The sequence below is a fragment of the Rhinatrema bivittatum genome, chromosome 2 (genome assembly GCF_901001135.1).
Source record: "Rhinatrema bivittatum chromosome 2, aRhiBiv1.1, whole genome shotgun sequence".
In the NCBI taxonomy this organism is placed as follows: domain Eukaryota; kingdom Metazoa; phylum Chordata; class Amphibia; order Gymnophiona; family Rhinatrematidae; genus Rhinatrema; species Rhinatrema bivittatum.
Window position 1 is genome coordinate 732,680,456 of NC_042616.1, and position 14,052 is coordinate 732,694,507.

Sequence of the window (14,052 nt, forward strand, 5' to 3'; positions counted from 1 at the left end):
CCACAGGCTGCTTTTGAAAAAATCTCCCAGGCCTATATTTTCCTGCAATCCACCACTGGTGAATATATATGTAAATTATATTGTATGTGTAATTGGATACCCATGGGCCAGTATGGATAAAAAATCCCCCAGGCCACTACTTTCCCACAATCCGCCCCTGTTCCCCAATAATTCCTAGCATTCTGTTTCCTTTCTTGGCTACTGCTGTACACTGAGAAGAAGATTTCAACGTATTATCAGCTATGATGCCTAGATCCTTTTCCTGAATGGTGACTCCTAATGGTGGAACATTTGCATTGTTTAGCTATAATATCGGCTACTCATCCCTGAGTGCATCACGTTGCACTTGTCCACATTAAATTTCATTTGCCATTTGGATGCCCAGACTCCTAGTTTTGCGAGGTCTTCTTGCATTTTATTACAATCCTCTTATGATTTATCATCTTTGAATAATTTTGTATCATTGGCAAGTTTGATCACCTCACTTGTTACCATTTCTAGGTCGTTTATAAATATACTAAAAAGCAGTGGTCCCAGAACCAATCCCTAGGGCACTCCACTATTCACTTTTCTCCACTGGGAAAATTAACTATTTTGCCCTACTCTGTTTTCTATCTTTTAAACCAATTCCCTATCCACAATAGGACACAGCCCCCCATCCCATGATTTTAATTTCCTAAGAATTCGCTCATGAGGGACTTTGTCAAATGATTTCTGAAAATCCTGATACACTAAATCAACTGGTTAGCATGTTTATTTATGCCCTCAAAAAAATGTAGCAGATTGGGGAGACAAGACTTCTCTTGGCTAAATCCATGTTGGCTTTTTCCCATTAAACCAGGGGTAGGCAAACTTTTTTGTGCTGGGGCCTCATTTTAAGTTAACGAGTGCAACAAGGACTGGAGAGCAGGGCAGGGCGGGTCCCACTTGGAGCTCCTCGACACAGCAATCAAATCCCCACCACTTGCTGCAGGCATTTCAGTATCCAGCAGGCTTAAGCGCCATCAATTTTAGCACCCAAGGATCCCCTTAAATCATGGATCCCAGCCTCTGCCAAAATCAGAAAAACCTTCAACCCAACAGGTACAAGGTGTTTTCCCAGCTAGCAGTCTACTCACCTCAGTCACAAATGCAGGCCATAAAGTATAAATAGTAAGGTTCAGACAGTAAACTGGACTGGAATCCACTAAAAGTCAGACTCATATGCATTGCAATAATGCAGAGACAGAAATATCACCATTCCTCTTAAAACAAAATAAAAAAAATATAAATCAATTATAAGTGAGGCAACCATACTAATAAAAAAAATTATTTCCAAACAGATGACAAACAGAACACCACCTAATAATTAAGAATAAAGATAAAAAAAATACTTCCAAAATTTACACATTTCTCCAAAATCAAATATTTCATAACAGCAAACAATTCAAACACCCAGTAATTAAAATTAATAAGGATTTAAAAAATTTCCCCCTCTCGCCGTACCTGAAAACTTTTTCGTTCCAGTCATCCTGACATTCTAGAGGCCTCTTCTTGCTGGTGGGGGTGGAAACCCCGCCAGTGAGCCGATGAACGGGTTCCAGTGCTTCAATGAATGGAACCTTTTCTTGCCGACAGTGGTGGGAACTCTAACGTGCCGAGAATGGGGTTTCTCCTCAGTGGCGGGGGGTGGGAACCCTTTCAGCACATCATTAAACCACACCAGTACTCCAACCTGCCTGCTCAAGCAGCAAGAGTCAATCAAGGGCAATAACTTGGCCTTTGATGAGGTCTCATATTTGGGCAGGCAGGCATTGGCGGGCTGCACATAGGGGTCGATTTTAAAAGACGCGATTCCTGCGCACACATGTGCAGAGGGGTCGGGACTCGCGCAAGCAGGGTGGGGGAATTTGTAATCTATGCATGGCGACATGATCAGGCCTTTGGCCTGTTCACTCTCAGTCCACTCCAGTTAAGGACTGGGAGGGAAATTTCCTTTACCCCTATCTACCCATCCTCCCTTTTCCCCTCTCCTCCCCAATCCCTAAACTAACCCTAACTAGTGTTTTTTTTTTGTTGTTGTTGTTTTTAACTTACTTGCTCCTTCAGAGCAGAAGTAAGTTACGCCTGCCAGAGTGCGATTCCCCAGGGCAGGGCCTAATGGCTACTGTCCATGCCATCCCCCGCGGCCCGCCCCTTTTAGCTGGCCTGGCACTTCTGCGCGTAGCGGGGCTTACTTGCGTGACCAAGCCCTTTCATAAATGCGCGTAGCATGCACAAAGCTTGGCCATGTATGTAACCCCCGAATTTTACATGCGTGGGCCTTTTAAAATTTGCCCGATAATGAAGTGTGTCCAAGTGATAGGTGGGCTGGAACAAAATCTTTATGGGCTGTATGTGGCCCACAGGCCATAGTTTGCACTGTAAGTCGAATACAATATAACAAGTCAATTCTTGAAATCACCAAATACCTTAAAAAGAACAACTATAGATAAGACAGATTCAAATCAGCATTCAGTCTGGTTGGTATGAGAGTGATTAAACAATATATCCAGGATTGTTCAATTTGTACCAACCTCATGGAACCCCCTCCCCTTAACTCCTAAATAGGGATGTCTGAGACAAAATCTCAGATAATCAAATGTATGTTACAGTTCCAAAAAATGTGAGACAATTGGCACAGTTGTTCGTTGTCTATTGATACAACTTTTATGTTCTATCATCCTGGTACCCACACTGCATGTAGTCTTCCCAATATATAGCCCTTGTGACAGGGACAAACAATGAGGTATATCACCCCAGTTGTTTTGCAGATAAGCTCTACAAATGGATTGTGATGGGTACCCCTGGTCACAAAACGTCTTTTTCATAATACTTGCTCGAAGACTAAACTCCCCTTGATTGGTGCATATCCGACAAAGACATAGAAATTAACTGCTAGGAAAATTGTTTCAAATGCCGCAGATGAGCACCATCGAATCGCAGCAAACAATTGCAATCTGTTATTTGTGAACCAAGCATTGCCATTGATAGTGGCTTTTTTTGCCAGAACCTTGTCAGAAGGATCAAAAGTTCACTTGTATACTTCCTTTCTGAGCTAGAGTCCATGTGATCTGTGATTCTATCTTGAAAAATTGGCATGTCCTTCAATTATATGCAGAATTTCAGGATACACCCAACATCACCTATGCACAGGGGCATAATCTTTATGATCAGCTGGTTTGCTCTAACTTTTATACACCAGCTAAAGTTGATGCCTCTATAGTGGGATATTCTGCATGTAGCACTTGTTTGGCGAGCAGTGTATCTCTACAGACATACTCAGAGTACATTTCTTCTGTTACACAACGTATTATATTATGGCACCGTACCAGTTGCAAAACAGCTGAGGTGATATACCTCATTGTTTATCCTTGTCACAAGACTACACATAGTGTGGGTACCAGGATGGTCAAACATAAGTTATATGAATAGATAATGAACAACTGCGCTAGGTGTCTCTCATTGTTTGTAATTGCAACATTCATTTAATGATTTGAGATTTTGTGTCTTAGACTGCCTTGTTCAGGATTGGTGGGGGAGGGGGTTTTTTCTACGAGGTTGTTACAAATTGAACAATCCTGCACATATTTGAATACCCTCATACCAACCGGACTGAATGCTGATTTGGATCTGTCTTGTTATCTATAGATGATTTTTTAAGGTATTTGGTGAATTCAAGAATTGACTTGTTATTATATTTGACAGACACTGCTGATTTACATACTGATGTCAGCAAGAAGTCACCAGCGGCTATGCCACATCTTCAAATCAACTGTTTTCTATCCTTTGTCATATCGACCTGTGCCTTTGGCGTTATCACGGTTTTTTACCTTATAATTACCGTTTGGAGAAGTTGACTCAGGAAGCCATGTTCTCGAAGCAGTGAGATGTGCACTCAGTGTTGATCGCTTCCGTCAGATACGTTTTTTGAACAATTCTTCCCCTGATGCAGACTGGCTACGAAGCACCGGCTGGTGTCGGGACATTTTTTAGCACATGATGTTTGGGAGACTATTATATTTTATCTTGTGGGAGTCTGAGATTTGTTTCCTTTTGATCTTTGACATTTATGAGTGGGATGTGAGTTTGTTCTGGCATTTTATAAAAATGTTTCTTAAAAAATTAGACTCGGGGGGGGGGGGGAGAGGGGGTTATAATAGAGAAGACCAGCATCGGCTGTATATCACAGTCAGATGGTATCTTGCTGAAACCCCGTTGCACATTACTGTAATTGGTTGTGATTCTGCGACATTTATTATTTTTTCATTCTTGACTTATGTACAATAGCAACATTGTCCATAAGGAAAATTCCCTATGGGAAGTAACAAACCAGTCATGGAATAGGTAGATTCACACATTTGCTCAAAAAATAAAACAAATTACGATGTATTTTTTAAAAACTGTAATGAATGATTCTATGCTATGTTTTTCGTTAGAGGAGAAAAATGAATATCCTTTTTAAGAGGTCTGGGATCAACATTTTAAATTCTGAAATCCAAAGTTTTCTTTTGTAACCAAGATTTTCATATTCATAATAACCATCTTTTCCAAAGCTGCAAAATTAATTTAGGTTTCTTACATTCTCATCATTAAAATGTTGGGCTCCAGAATATCTCCTGCTTTTCTTTTGAGTCATAGGTGCATACACTTAAATATATACTTTTAGCTGTTTACTTTTCCTCCCAAAATATTTCTTTCTATGGAAGTAGTTAATCATATGGACAACAAAACCACTTACAGTTGATGAATTGTTTTATAATAAAATATTTTATCATCCCCAGTTGGTTTTCAGTTTGTTTAAATTTATTACTCCCTTTTCCAATATACAGCACCGCTCAAATGTGTTTTGGAATATAGCTTTTTTAAGTGCTTGCATGTAACAGACATCTGTGAATCTAGTGTTTATTACAGAAAAATAAATTTGAATTTTTTATTCACCATATTCAATTTTTAAATTACTGAATTAGATGTTAACTTGTTTTTCTGTAGGTTTTTAAGTGGACAGGAGACAATATGTTCTTTATCAAAGGAGATATGGACTCCCTAGCATTTGGTGGTGGAGGGTAAGTTTTCCAAAGTATACTGCCAGAGCAATAGAAACAAGCTCCTGATTTCTGTGTTATCTCAAGTATAAATTCTGTGACAAGGTTTAAAAGATTCCATGTCCCAGTTTTGAGATTTTGCAGCAGTTCTTTGGCACATTTGCATACTGTTTATATTCCTTAATGTACACAAATATTTCCCTTTTTAAATGTACAGTTTTAACTATAAATATTGTTTTAGCTGTTAAAATATATTTTAACAGTAAAAAGTTGATATTTTCCTACAACCCTACAGTTTTAACTAACTTAGACTTACAGGATGCTCTGGGTACTTCCAGGTGACCCAGATGGGCCACTGTCAGAGACAGAATTCTGATCTTAATATACCACTGGTCTGACACAGCATGACATTTTATATTTTCTTTAAGCGAGGGCTGGGACTCCATCCTGGGGAATTGGAATGCTTTATTTATAGCATCTTTGGCCCTGGTATGGGAATCCAGTCTAATTCAATTGCATGGCAATAAACGGCCTTGTTGGGCCATTGGTCCATATCTCAGGGCTTGTCATGTTCTAATGCAAATTTCTAATATCCATGATCTTTTTTTAAATGTGCATTTTGCCTTCAAAATAAACTTTAACTCTGTATTCTATTTTTAACAGAAGCAATGTAAATTGATTCAAAAGACTGCAAAGCATTCTTCACCAATCATAATGTTAATACTTTGGAGGAAGATGTATTTCCAAGGCTAAGATGGTGAATTGTTTGTATAGTAAAATCTATGCCGGCTCAAAACTGGGGACCTATACAATAAAGTTCATCATTCGTATTAATGCCATTTTAAACACTGAAAAATAAGGCTTTATTGCATAGCATTTAATGTGTACATTAAAATAGTCACCAGCATATTAAAGTTTATGCTCTAAAATGAGTGCATACCTGAATGTAAATGAGAGAGCGCCATATACCAGATTGGGAGCGCCATATACCTTCTGCTCCCAATCTGTCTCCTCTTTTGAGGTTTGACTAGTTATTGTTAATGTACTATCGTCCTATGTAAACCGAGTTGATTTGATCTGTATCAAGAAAATCGGTATATAAAAACCCTAAATAAATAAATATACAAATGTTGCTTTAACAACTCACAGTAAATAGTGTGGTATTCTGACTTCCTCCCACAGTTTAACATGGCTCATTAAAACCAAAAGGTTAATTGGAGGTACAACAAAGGGGTTAACTTTTTAGAGGGTATGCTGTTGAGAAATTCCCCAGTGCCAATTGGCCTGAAGTTACTTTGTTCCTCCTCCCCGTACCATCCTAACAATCACCTCAAAATAAAGAGGAGAGGGGTAGGGGCCTCATGTTTGGAAGGGGAGGGTTGGTTCGGGCCACTATGACTCTTTAAAAGGCAGTCGCAGGCGCATCAGGACCATGTTAGCATCCCAGTGCTCCTGGAGAAAATAACGTGGCTTGCAATTTTTCAGGCAAGCTGCATTATTTTATTTACATTAAATTGCTTAGCAATGAGCTGCTTTGCATGCATTTGAAAAGCAGCTTATTACCAATTCAGCAATATTTGGGATTGAAAATACCATGCTACTGTACACCTAATGCAGCTTAGTAAATGACCCCCGGGGATGTTAACTTTTAAACAGCCATGCAGGCGTATATGTACACGCATATGGCGGCTCACTTGAATGGATGCAGCCATTTAATAACATAGACGCACATATGATATAAAATTGGCTGTCCACGCGTACATGTGTGCGCAATTTTGTATGGATACACGCAAATGCCGGCTCTACCGCAGAAGTGGGGGAATTTTATTAGATAAGTGTGCTGATATAATTATCAGTTTCCCCAGTTCGCACAGGTAAAGGCAGCCAACTTCCTACCCTCCAAGCTATATAGCCTCCCTTTTAACCTTTTATCCCTGACCCTTTAAACCGTGCTGACTAGCCCTGATTTTTTTTTATTTCAAAACTTATATGCCTCCATAGCAGAAGTAAAATTATGCGATGGGAACCCCAGCGTGCACTTGTGCATGTAAATACTTAGGCACACACTTCAGGCTACACACCCAGAATGTCTATGCCCCACCCAGACTCCGCCCATTCCCTGATGCTTTTTTGACTTCTTAATTTTTGCACATACTCATGTGCCTTTTAAAATCCGCGCAGCACGCCGGCCTGAGACACGTGCATATCTCCTGGCTTTGCCGCATGTAGTGCTTTTAAATTCTACCTTTAAAATTGTAAACCTTCTAGGGCAGGGACCTACCAATTGTACCTGAGTGCGTAACTCACCTTGAGCTCAGATTTGAAAGGTGAGCGAGTAAATCCAAATCCATACATACATACATTGTTAGTAAGTTACCTATCCAACAATAGATCTGGATCATGCAACCCAATGACTTGTGATAAGCTCCAGATAGATCAGTTTGGGACATGATGCTCAACCCAGATATCCATATGTATTTCTGGATCCCTATATACAAAGATGAAAAACTTGCTTTAAACTTTTTCCAAGTGACTTTTTACTTTAGTAATGTAAGTTAGATTAAAGGGACACCAAAAATCTTCCATTTAATCATCTCCAGCTGAATCTGTTTCAGGAGTTGTGGTTCAGGAGAGAGATCCGGCTAAATGCTTCTGAATATGGACCCCGGCATCTCTTTAGGTCAGTAACTAAAATAAAAACAGGTCATCATGTCCATTTATCTTTCCCCTCCTTTAACGTACCCAGCCACTTTACTAGGTCCATAGATGTAATCCAGGCAACTTCCTCTGGGAGCATATCCCATAGGTTTACCACTCATTAGAGCTAATGAAAGGTATATCTCTTTAATCTCAAAGGTTATTCAGTTCCATTAATGCTCTCAAGTTTTGGATGATGAAAAGATTGTCTTTACTTATTAGTTTTTCTCAATGTTTAATACATACCAGCATTTTTTCACTGACTTTGCCTAGATCTGGCCTCTACATTCCTAGCTTCTTGTCCACTTATGTTCTTCAACAAGCAGGACTGAATTTCAGACAGCACTGAACAAACTCATCTCTTAAAGCTCAGTAAAATTCTTACTGATGTAGTGGTGAAGAACCCACACAAATATTTTTCTCAGTGGTCATCTTGGAATTTTGTAGGTAGGGTTTTGCATATCTTGCACTTCCCTAGTTTTTGGGACATCCTTTTTTGGGATGGGTCTCAGTGATATAAATTGCCACTGAGCACATGCAGTAGTCAGAGGGAAGGTTAGTCTGCAGAAATCTGTGGGTTAGTGATGCAATGAAGAGATCAATCCTGGATTTCACAGTGAAGAGAAGTGTTGGAGAGGAGGCTTTGAGCAGGTCCTGAAGACTTAGTCTAGTGAAGGGTTTTATGGAGAATAAGTTTTTGAGAAGATTGAGTGGTTTTTGGATATGTTGGATCAGGTCCTGACTGAGAGGGAGGACCCCTTATAAGGAAAGGCTGGATCCCTGTTTTTTCAACTTGCTCCCAGTTAACAGCAAGGTAGAAAACCATTGAAATTTTGAACATTTTGAGAAGTGTTATGGAGATTCTGTTTTTGAAGCTGAGGAATGTTTTCCCATTATCCCTGGTATATGCTGGAGTTGGAGGAAAACTTATTCCCTTATTGGGAAAGGCATTTTGGAGCAGGACACAGTTAAAAACAGGAGAGTCATCAAAAAAGCACTATGGACAGAGAAACCTATTTTTTCTTGATTTATATTTTACTCATTTCATTTGTTGTTTTTGAAATGGTTGACTGGATATTATTTTTCAAGCTTAATTAAACCTTTTTTATTTGAACACTAACCTTCAAGTCAGAGTAATATAGTATTGACAGCAGAAAAAGACCAATTGGACCATCCAGTCTGCCCTGCAAGCTTCTTATGGTAGTAATTGCCGCTTTGTGCAGGTTACCCCCAAGCCTTATGATAAAGATAGTAATATTAAAAATCAAACCCAAGCAATGGTCGAACCCATAACAAAATTACTACTAGCAACATTTTTACAGAATGAGCAGCTTTCCTGATAATTCATACAATGCTGCTGCTTGAATGTGCTTTGCTTTTGGACTTGGCCATAGAAGTAGTACTGTGCTTTTTCCCTAATGTCTGCATATCAGTATCCTAGACCAAAAAAGTCAGGGCCCATCATTGGTTTTCGTCTGCATCAAATTCTTTACAACCCCACCCCACCACCACTACCGCTGTCAAAGCAGAGAATAATGCTAATTCATTAAGGGTAGTAATCTCCATGTATCAAAATTGTATAAGATAATTGGTTAAGGATCCGAGCCTTTTATTCTTGTGTATCCTTTTGGATCGACCTACACCCTCACTGTGAGTATTGATAAAATAAGAGTGAGAGTGACTGTGTAGACTAGTTACTGTACCACAGAAGATAGAGCCCCAGAGGCTTAGGCCTTCTGCCTGCCAGAGAACTCCCGCCCCACCAATGCTGGTCTGGCGTTTAAGAGTGAAAGAGATCCAGGAGAGTAAAGACAACCATGGTACTTTGCTGTAGCCCCTGCATCAGAGACCCTCCACCAGAGAGGGGATTACAGATTGCACCCAAACAGGAACTTGGTGCATCTGTGGTGAATACTATGCATTTTGGGTGAAGAGTAAAATTTAAATTAACTTTTGTTGAACTTTGTAACTGTTCAGTGACTTTAGAAGAAATGTCCCCATAGAGTATAATGTAACCAAGATATTCCTGTCCATGATGGTGAGGAGAAAAAAAGAAAATCCTTATGGTACTCTTGATGACACAGTAGGAGGAGCTAAAGGGACTGCTTTCTGCACACCAAGCCAGAAGTACAATCGGCTCCAGGCCTGACACAGCACTTCCCAGTGTCGGGGAGGGTCCCCGCTCCAAGGCGTCGGTTCACCAGGCGCTGCCAGTGTCGCAGCTGCCCCTGCTTCTGCAGGCAGCCCTTCACTGTGCTGCACTTTAGGCCCCCCTAGATGCGCATGTGGTCGGAGTTCCCTTAAACTGCCAGTCAGTGGTGGGAAGCCCGCAAGAAGCGCCTTCTGATGACATCACAGCTGCCAGGGTATATAAGGCCTGCCTGGACTCCTCTCAAATGCCTCAGCAATAGATAGTCTCATCTTGAAAAGTGCATTGCCTCTGTGTTCCTGTTCCTATCTCCTGATCCTGTTGAGTGTGTTTCTGTGAATGTCCCTCGTTCCGTGCAGTCTGGTTTGTATTCTGAGTTCCTGCCTAAATGGTCAGTTTCTTTTTTTTCTGTCTTCAGTGTCTCATCTCACTCCTCTGGTCCCTTGCTTCTCTGCCCTTCTTAGTTCATCATCTCTTGGTTTGGACTTCTGGCTTCTTCTCGAATTTACCTTCTGGCATTGACCTGGGCTTGGACTTTGACGTTAACTGAAGTCTGCCTGCCCAGAACCTTTACGGAACCACGACATCGCCTGAAATGCCAACTGCCTAGACCTTAGCCTGAACCTGATTCCGCTTGCTCTTCTGTGCTGGCCTGTCTCACCCTCATCTTGATGGATTTACACCTGCCCAGTGGCCCTCGCCTAAGTCCAGCCAGCCCTGGCACCCGAGGGCTCAACCTAAGGGGAACTAGGGCTGGTATTGTTGAAGCACCAGTTGGGTCTCTGCTCCAGTCAGCTTCGCCTGCCGATGGTAGGGACCCATAGGGCTCCTCCCTGCAGGTTGCTCCAACTCCCCCGTCAGCCCCAAGGGTCCACTTCTGCTATAGATTGCCGAGGCCATGGACCCGGAGAATCTCGATGTGTTGAAAGCCATTCCTAGCCTAGCCCAGAAACTGCAGACCCTCCAGCCAGCCTTAGAACACATTGTGGCAGACATGAACCGCCTCATTACATGCCTGGATTCCTTGACCCTACCCACTGCCCCGCCGCCACCCACTGCAGTTCCAGTGCTGGTTCCTGACACTTGATGGGCAACAATTTCATTGCCTTCTCCAAGTGGTGCCAGAGATTCCCTGAACCAATGTCATATGCATTTTTCCCTCCAGTCAGTACTCTTCCCGAATGACTCTGTTAAAATGAAATTCATTCTCTCCATCCTTGATGATAAGGCTCTGGCCTGGGTTTCCCCCCTCTGGGAGAGTTCTAATCCTCTTCTCTCGAACCTCCAACAATTTGTCTCTGTTTTCAAGCAGGTTTTTGATGAGCCTGGCCGGCTGCCTTCTATGGGCTCAGACCTGCTGCACCTGCACCAAGGAAATCTATCATTAAGAGATTACGCCATCAAGTTTCGAACCCTGACCACGAAACTAAACTAGCAGGGAGATAGTCTACACACAATATTCTTGAAGGGTTTAACTACCAAAATTAAAGGTGCACTCGCAGTGCGAGACCTTCCCACTTTGTCAAAGGTCTCATCAATCTCACGGGAAAAATTGACAAATGACTCCAGGAGCGAGCCAGAAAAACCCGCTCAGTTCAAAAGGGTCTCTCCCAGGTATCACTTCCTTCTACAGTTGACCCTTTCACCCCATCAGGGGTTTACCGGAGGATCCCATGTAACTAGGTCATTCTCATCTCATGAATGAAGAGAGGAGTTGACACCGCCAACTAGGCCTCTGCCTTTATTATGGAACTTCTGAGCACCTATTGGCTCAGTGCCTGGAGAGAAGGGGAACTATTCTATGCCATGAGGCACTGGAGCAAGTGACCCTTGGTCTGGCTACTCCATCGCCCAGTTCCTGTTACCTGTCTCCCTGGAACAATCTTCCAGGCTTTACCTTCCAAGCCTTGGTGGACTGTAGCACCGGGGGGAACTTTGTGCAACAGGAGCTCAACTACAAGAAATGAATTTCCACGACTCCCCTGACAATACCTTTGGCACTTTCCTCCATCCATGGGGATCCCCTTCCCGGATTGGTGACCCGTACCACACTACCACTCACGCTAAGAGTAGAACTTGCACACAAGGAACTCATCACCTTCCACGTTTTTCCAAGAGCCATGAATCCAGTCATCCTGGGTCTGCTATAGCTGCAGAAGCACCAACAACAATTTGGTCTCGACGAAACTTACCCATTGGGACCGGGGTGCAGAGAATCCTGTTTGAGGTCTGAGGAGCTTCCCTGCCCGCTGATCATGGCTACCACCCTTCCGAACCTTCTCACCCCTGGCAAGAAGTCTTGAGAGACTCAAACCGTCCAAAGGTCCCTCTGGGAGAATACTCTTAAGATAGTTTTCACACAACTAAATGAACAGTTAGCTCAAGAGAGACTGGAACATGAAAAAATGGAAAAGGAACACAACTGGACTGTGAAAGGATTTATGTCCTTAGTTACCAAAAAAGATGAAAAAATACAGACCCTGCATGCCCTTAAGCAACAGGAAGGAGACCGTCAATTCTGTTTGAAACCACCTGTCCGGATCCTGAGAAGGCAAAAGCTTTCCGTAGCCCAGTTGTAGGGCCTGTTCTCTGTCAAAATATCTCAGAGGTAACCATCCCGACGCTGGCTGCAAAGGTTCAGTCCCCAGAATTGCATGACCCAGGTTCTGGAACCTACTGCCCAAACTAAGACCTGTAGGGGTTGGAAGGACCTTTTATGATCGGCACCCCTGCAAACTCGAGGCCTCAAAAAGGGGTGTACTGTTACATTTGGTGGTCCGCGAGTTATGTCCAAAAGATCACCGCACTCACCTGTTGGCAGGTTGCGTGGGTGTGCCATGTCCCGTCACAGGGGGACTGCTTCCTAAGCGCCACGCCGGAAGCACGGTCGGCTCCTGGCCCAACGTAGCTCTTCCCGATGTCAGGGGAGGGTCTCCGCTCCAGGGCTTCCAGTCTCGCATGCACCGCTAGTGTGGTGGGTGTCTCTGCTTCTGCAAGAAGCTCTTCCCTGTGCTATGCTTCTCGGGCCTCCTCTAGATGTGCACGCACCGTAGCAGGAAGGACCAGTGGCGGGAAGCCCACAAGAAGCACCTTTGGATGACATCACAGCTCCTAGGGTATAGAAGGCCTGCCTGGACTCCCCTCAGATGCCTCGGCAAAAGGTCGTATCGTCTTGAGAAGTACATTGCCTCTGTGTTCTTGTTCCTGATTCTGTTGAGTGTATACCTGAGTTCCTGGGTCTGTTCCTGGTTCTGTGCATTCTGGTTTGTCTTGAGTTCATGCCTTCGTGGTCAGTTCCTTCTTTGTCTCCAGCATTTTGTGTTGCTCCTCTGGTCCTTTGTCTTCTCCGCTCTTCTTCATGCCTCATCTCTTGGATTGTACTTCTGGCTTTGACCTTGGACTGGCTCCTAGCTTCTTCTCGGATTTACCTTCTGGCTTTGACCTTGGCTTGGACTTTGATGCTGCTTGATCTCCTCCTGTCCCTGACCTCGGCCTGCTCTCACTTCTGATTGCCTTTTCTGGAACCACGACATTGCCTATATGCCGCTCGCCTAGACCTCAGCTTGAACCTGACTCAACTTGCTCTTTCTCTGCTGGCCCGTCACACCCTCATCACTACGGATTTCCACCTTCCCAGAGGCCCACACCTAAGTCCAGCCAGCACTGGCACCCGAGGGCTCAACCTAAGGAGAATGAGGGCTGGTATTGGTGAAGCTCCAGTTGGGTCTCTGATCCAGTCAGTTCCGCCTGCAGGAACCTGCAGCGCTTTTCCCTGCAGGTTGCGCCAACTTCCACTCAGCCAAAGGGTTCCCCTTCCTATACTCTGCAAACAAAGAACAAGGACCTGCCAAGGAACTGAAGTCTGGTGTTTGAGAGTGAAAAAGGTCCAGGAGAGTAAAGATAGCCCTGGAGCTTTGCTATAGGCCCTGCATCAGGGACCCTCCACCAGAGAGAGGGTTACACTGAACATACATGGTGGTTTCCATGTACACGCTGCCTTGTGAGCCCCTCAGTCTGATTTTATCCATGCTTCCGCATTGATGTGTAAAAGAATAAAATATAAAATAAGTGTTAGTCACAGCAGTTAAAACTTGCAATTAAAATCAGAAACTATTATGGTAATGTTTCTCTTGATGGCCTCAA

At 43.1% G+C, this 14,052-nt stretch overlaps 1 protein-coding gene across 5 annotated transcripts in view; it reads left to right on the forward strand.

Annotated features, from left to right (window-relative positions):
- OXR1 (oxidation resistance 1) overlaps nt 1-14,052 on the forward strand; it is a 1,217,970-nt gene that overhangs the window by 1,192,925 nt on the left and 10,993 nt on the right. For all 5 annotated transcript variants that reach the window (XM_029591868.1, XM_029591869.1, XM_029591872.1 and 2 more), the window contains one exon: nt 5,011-5,084. In XM_029591868.1, coding sequence (XP_029447728.1) covers nt 5,011-5,084 — 74 coding nt within the window. The remainder of the gene's footprint in view (nt 1-5,010; nt 5,085-14,052) is intronic.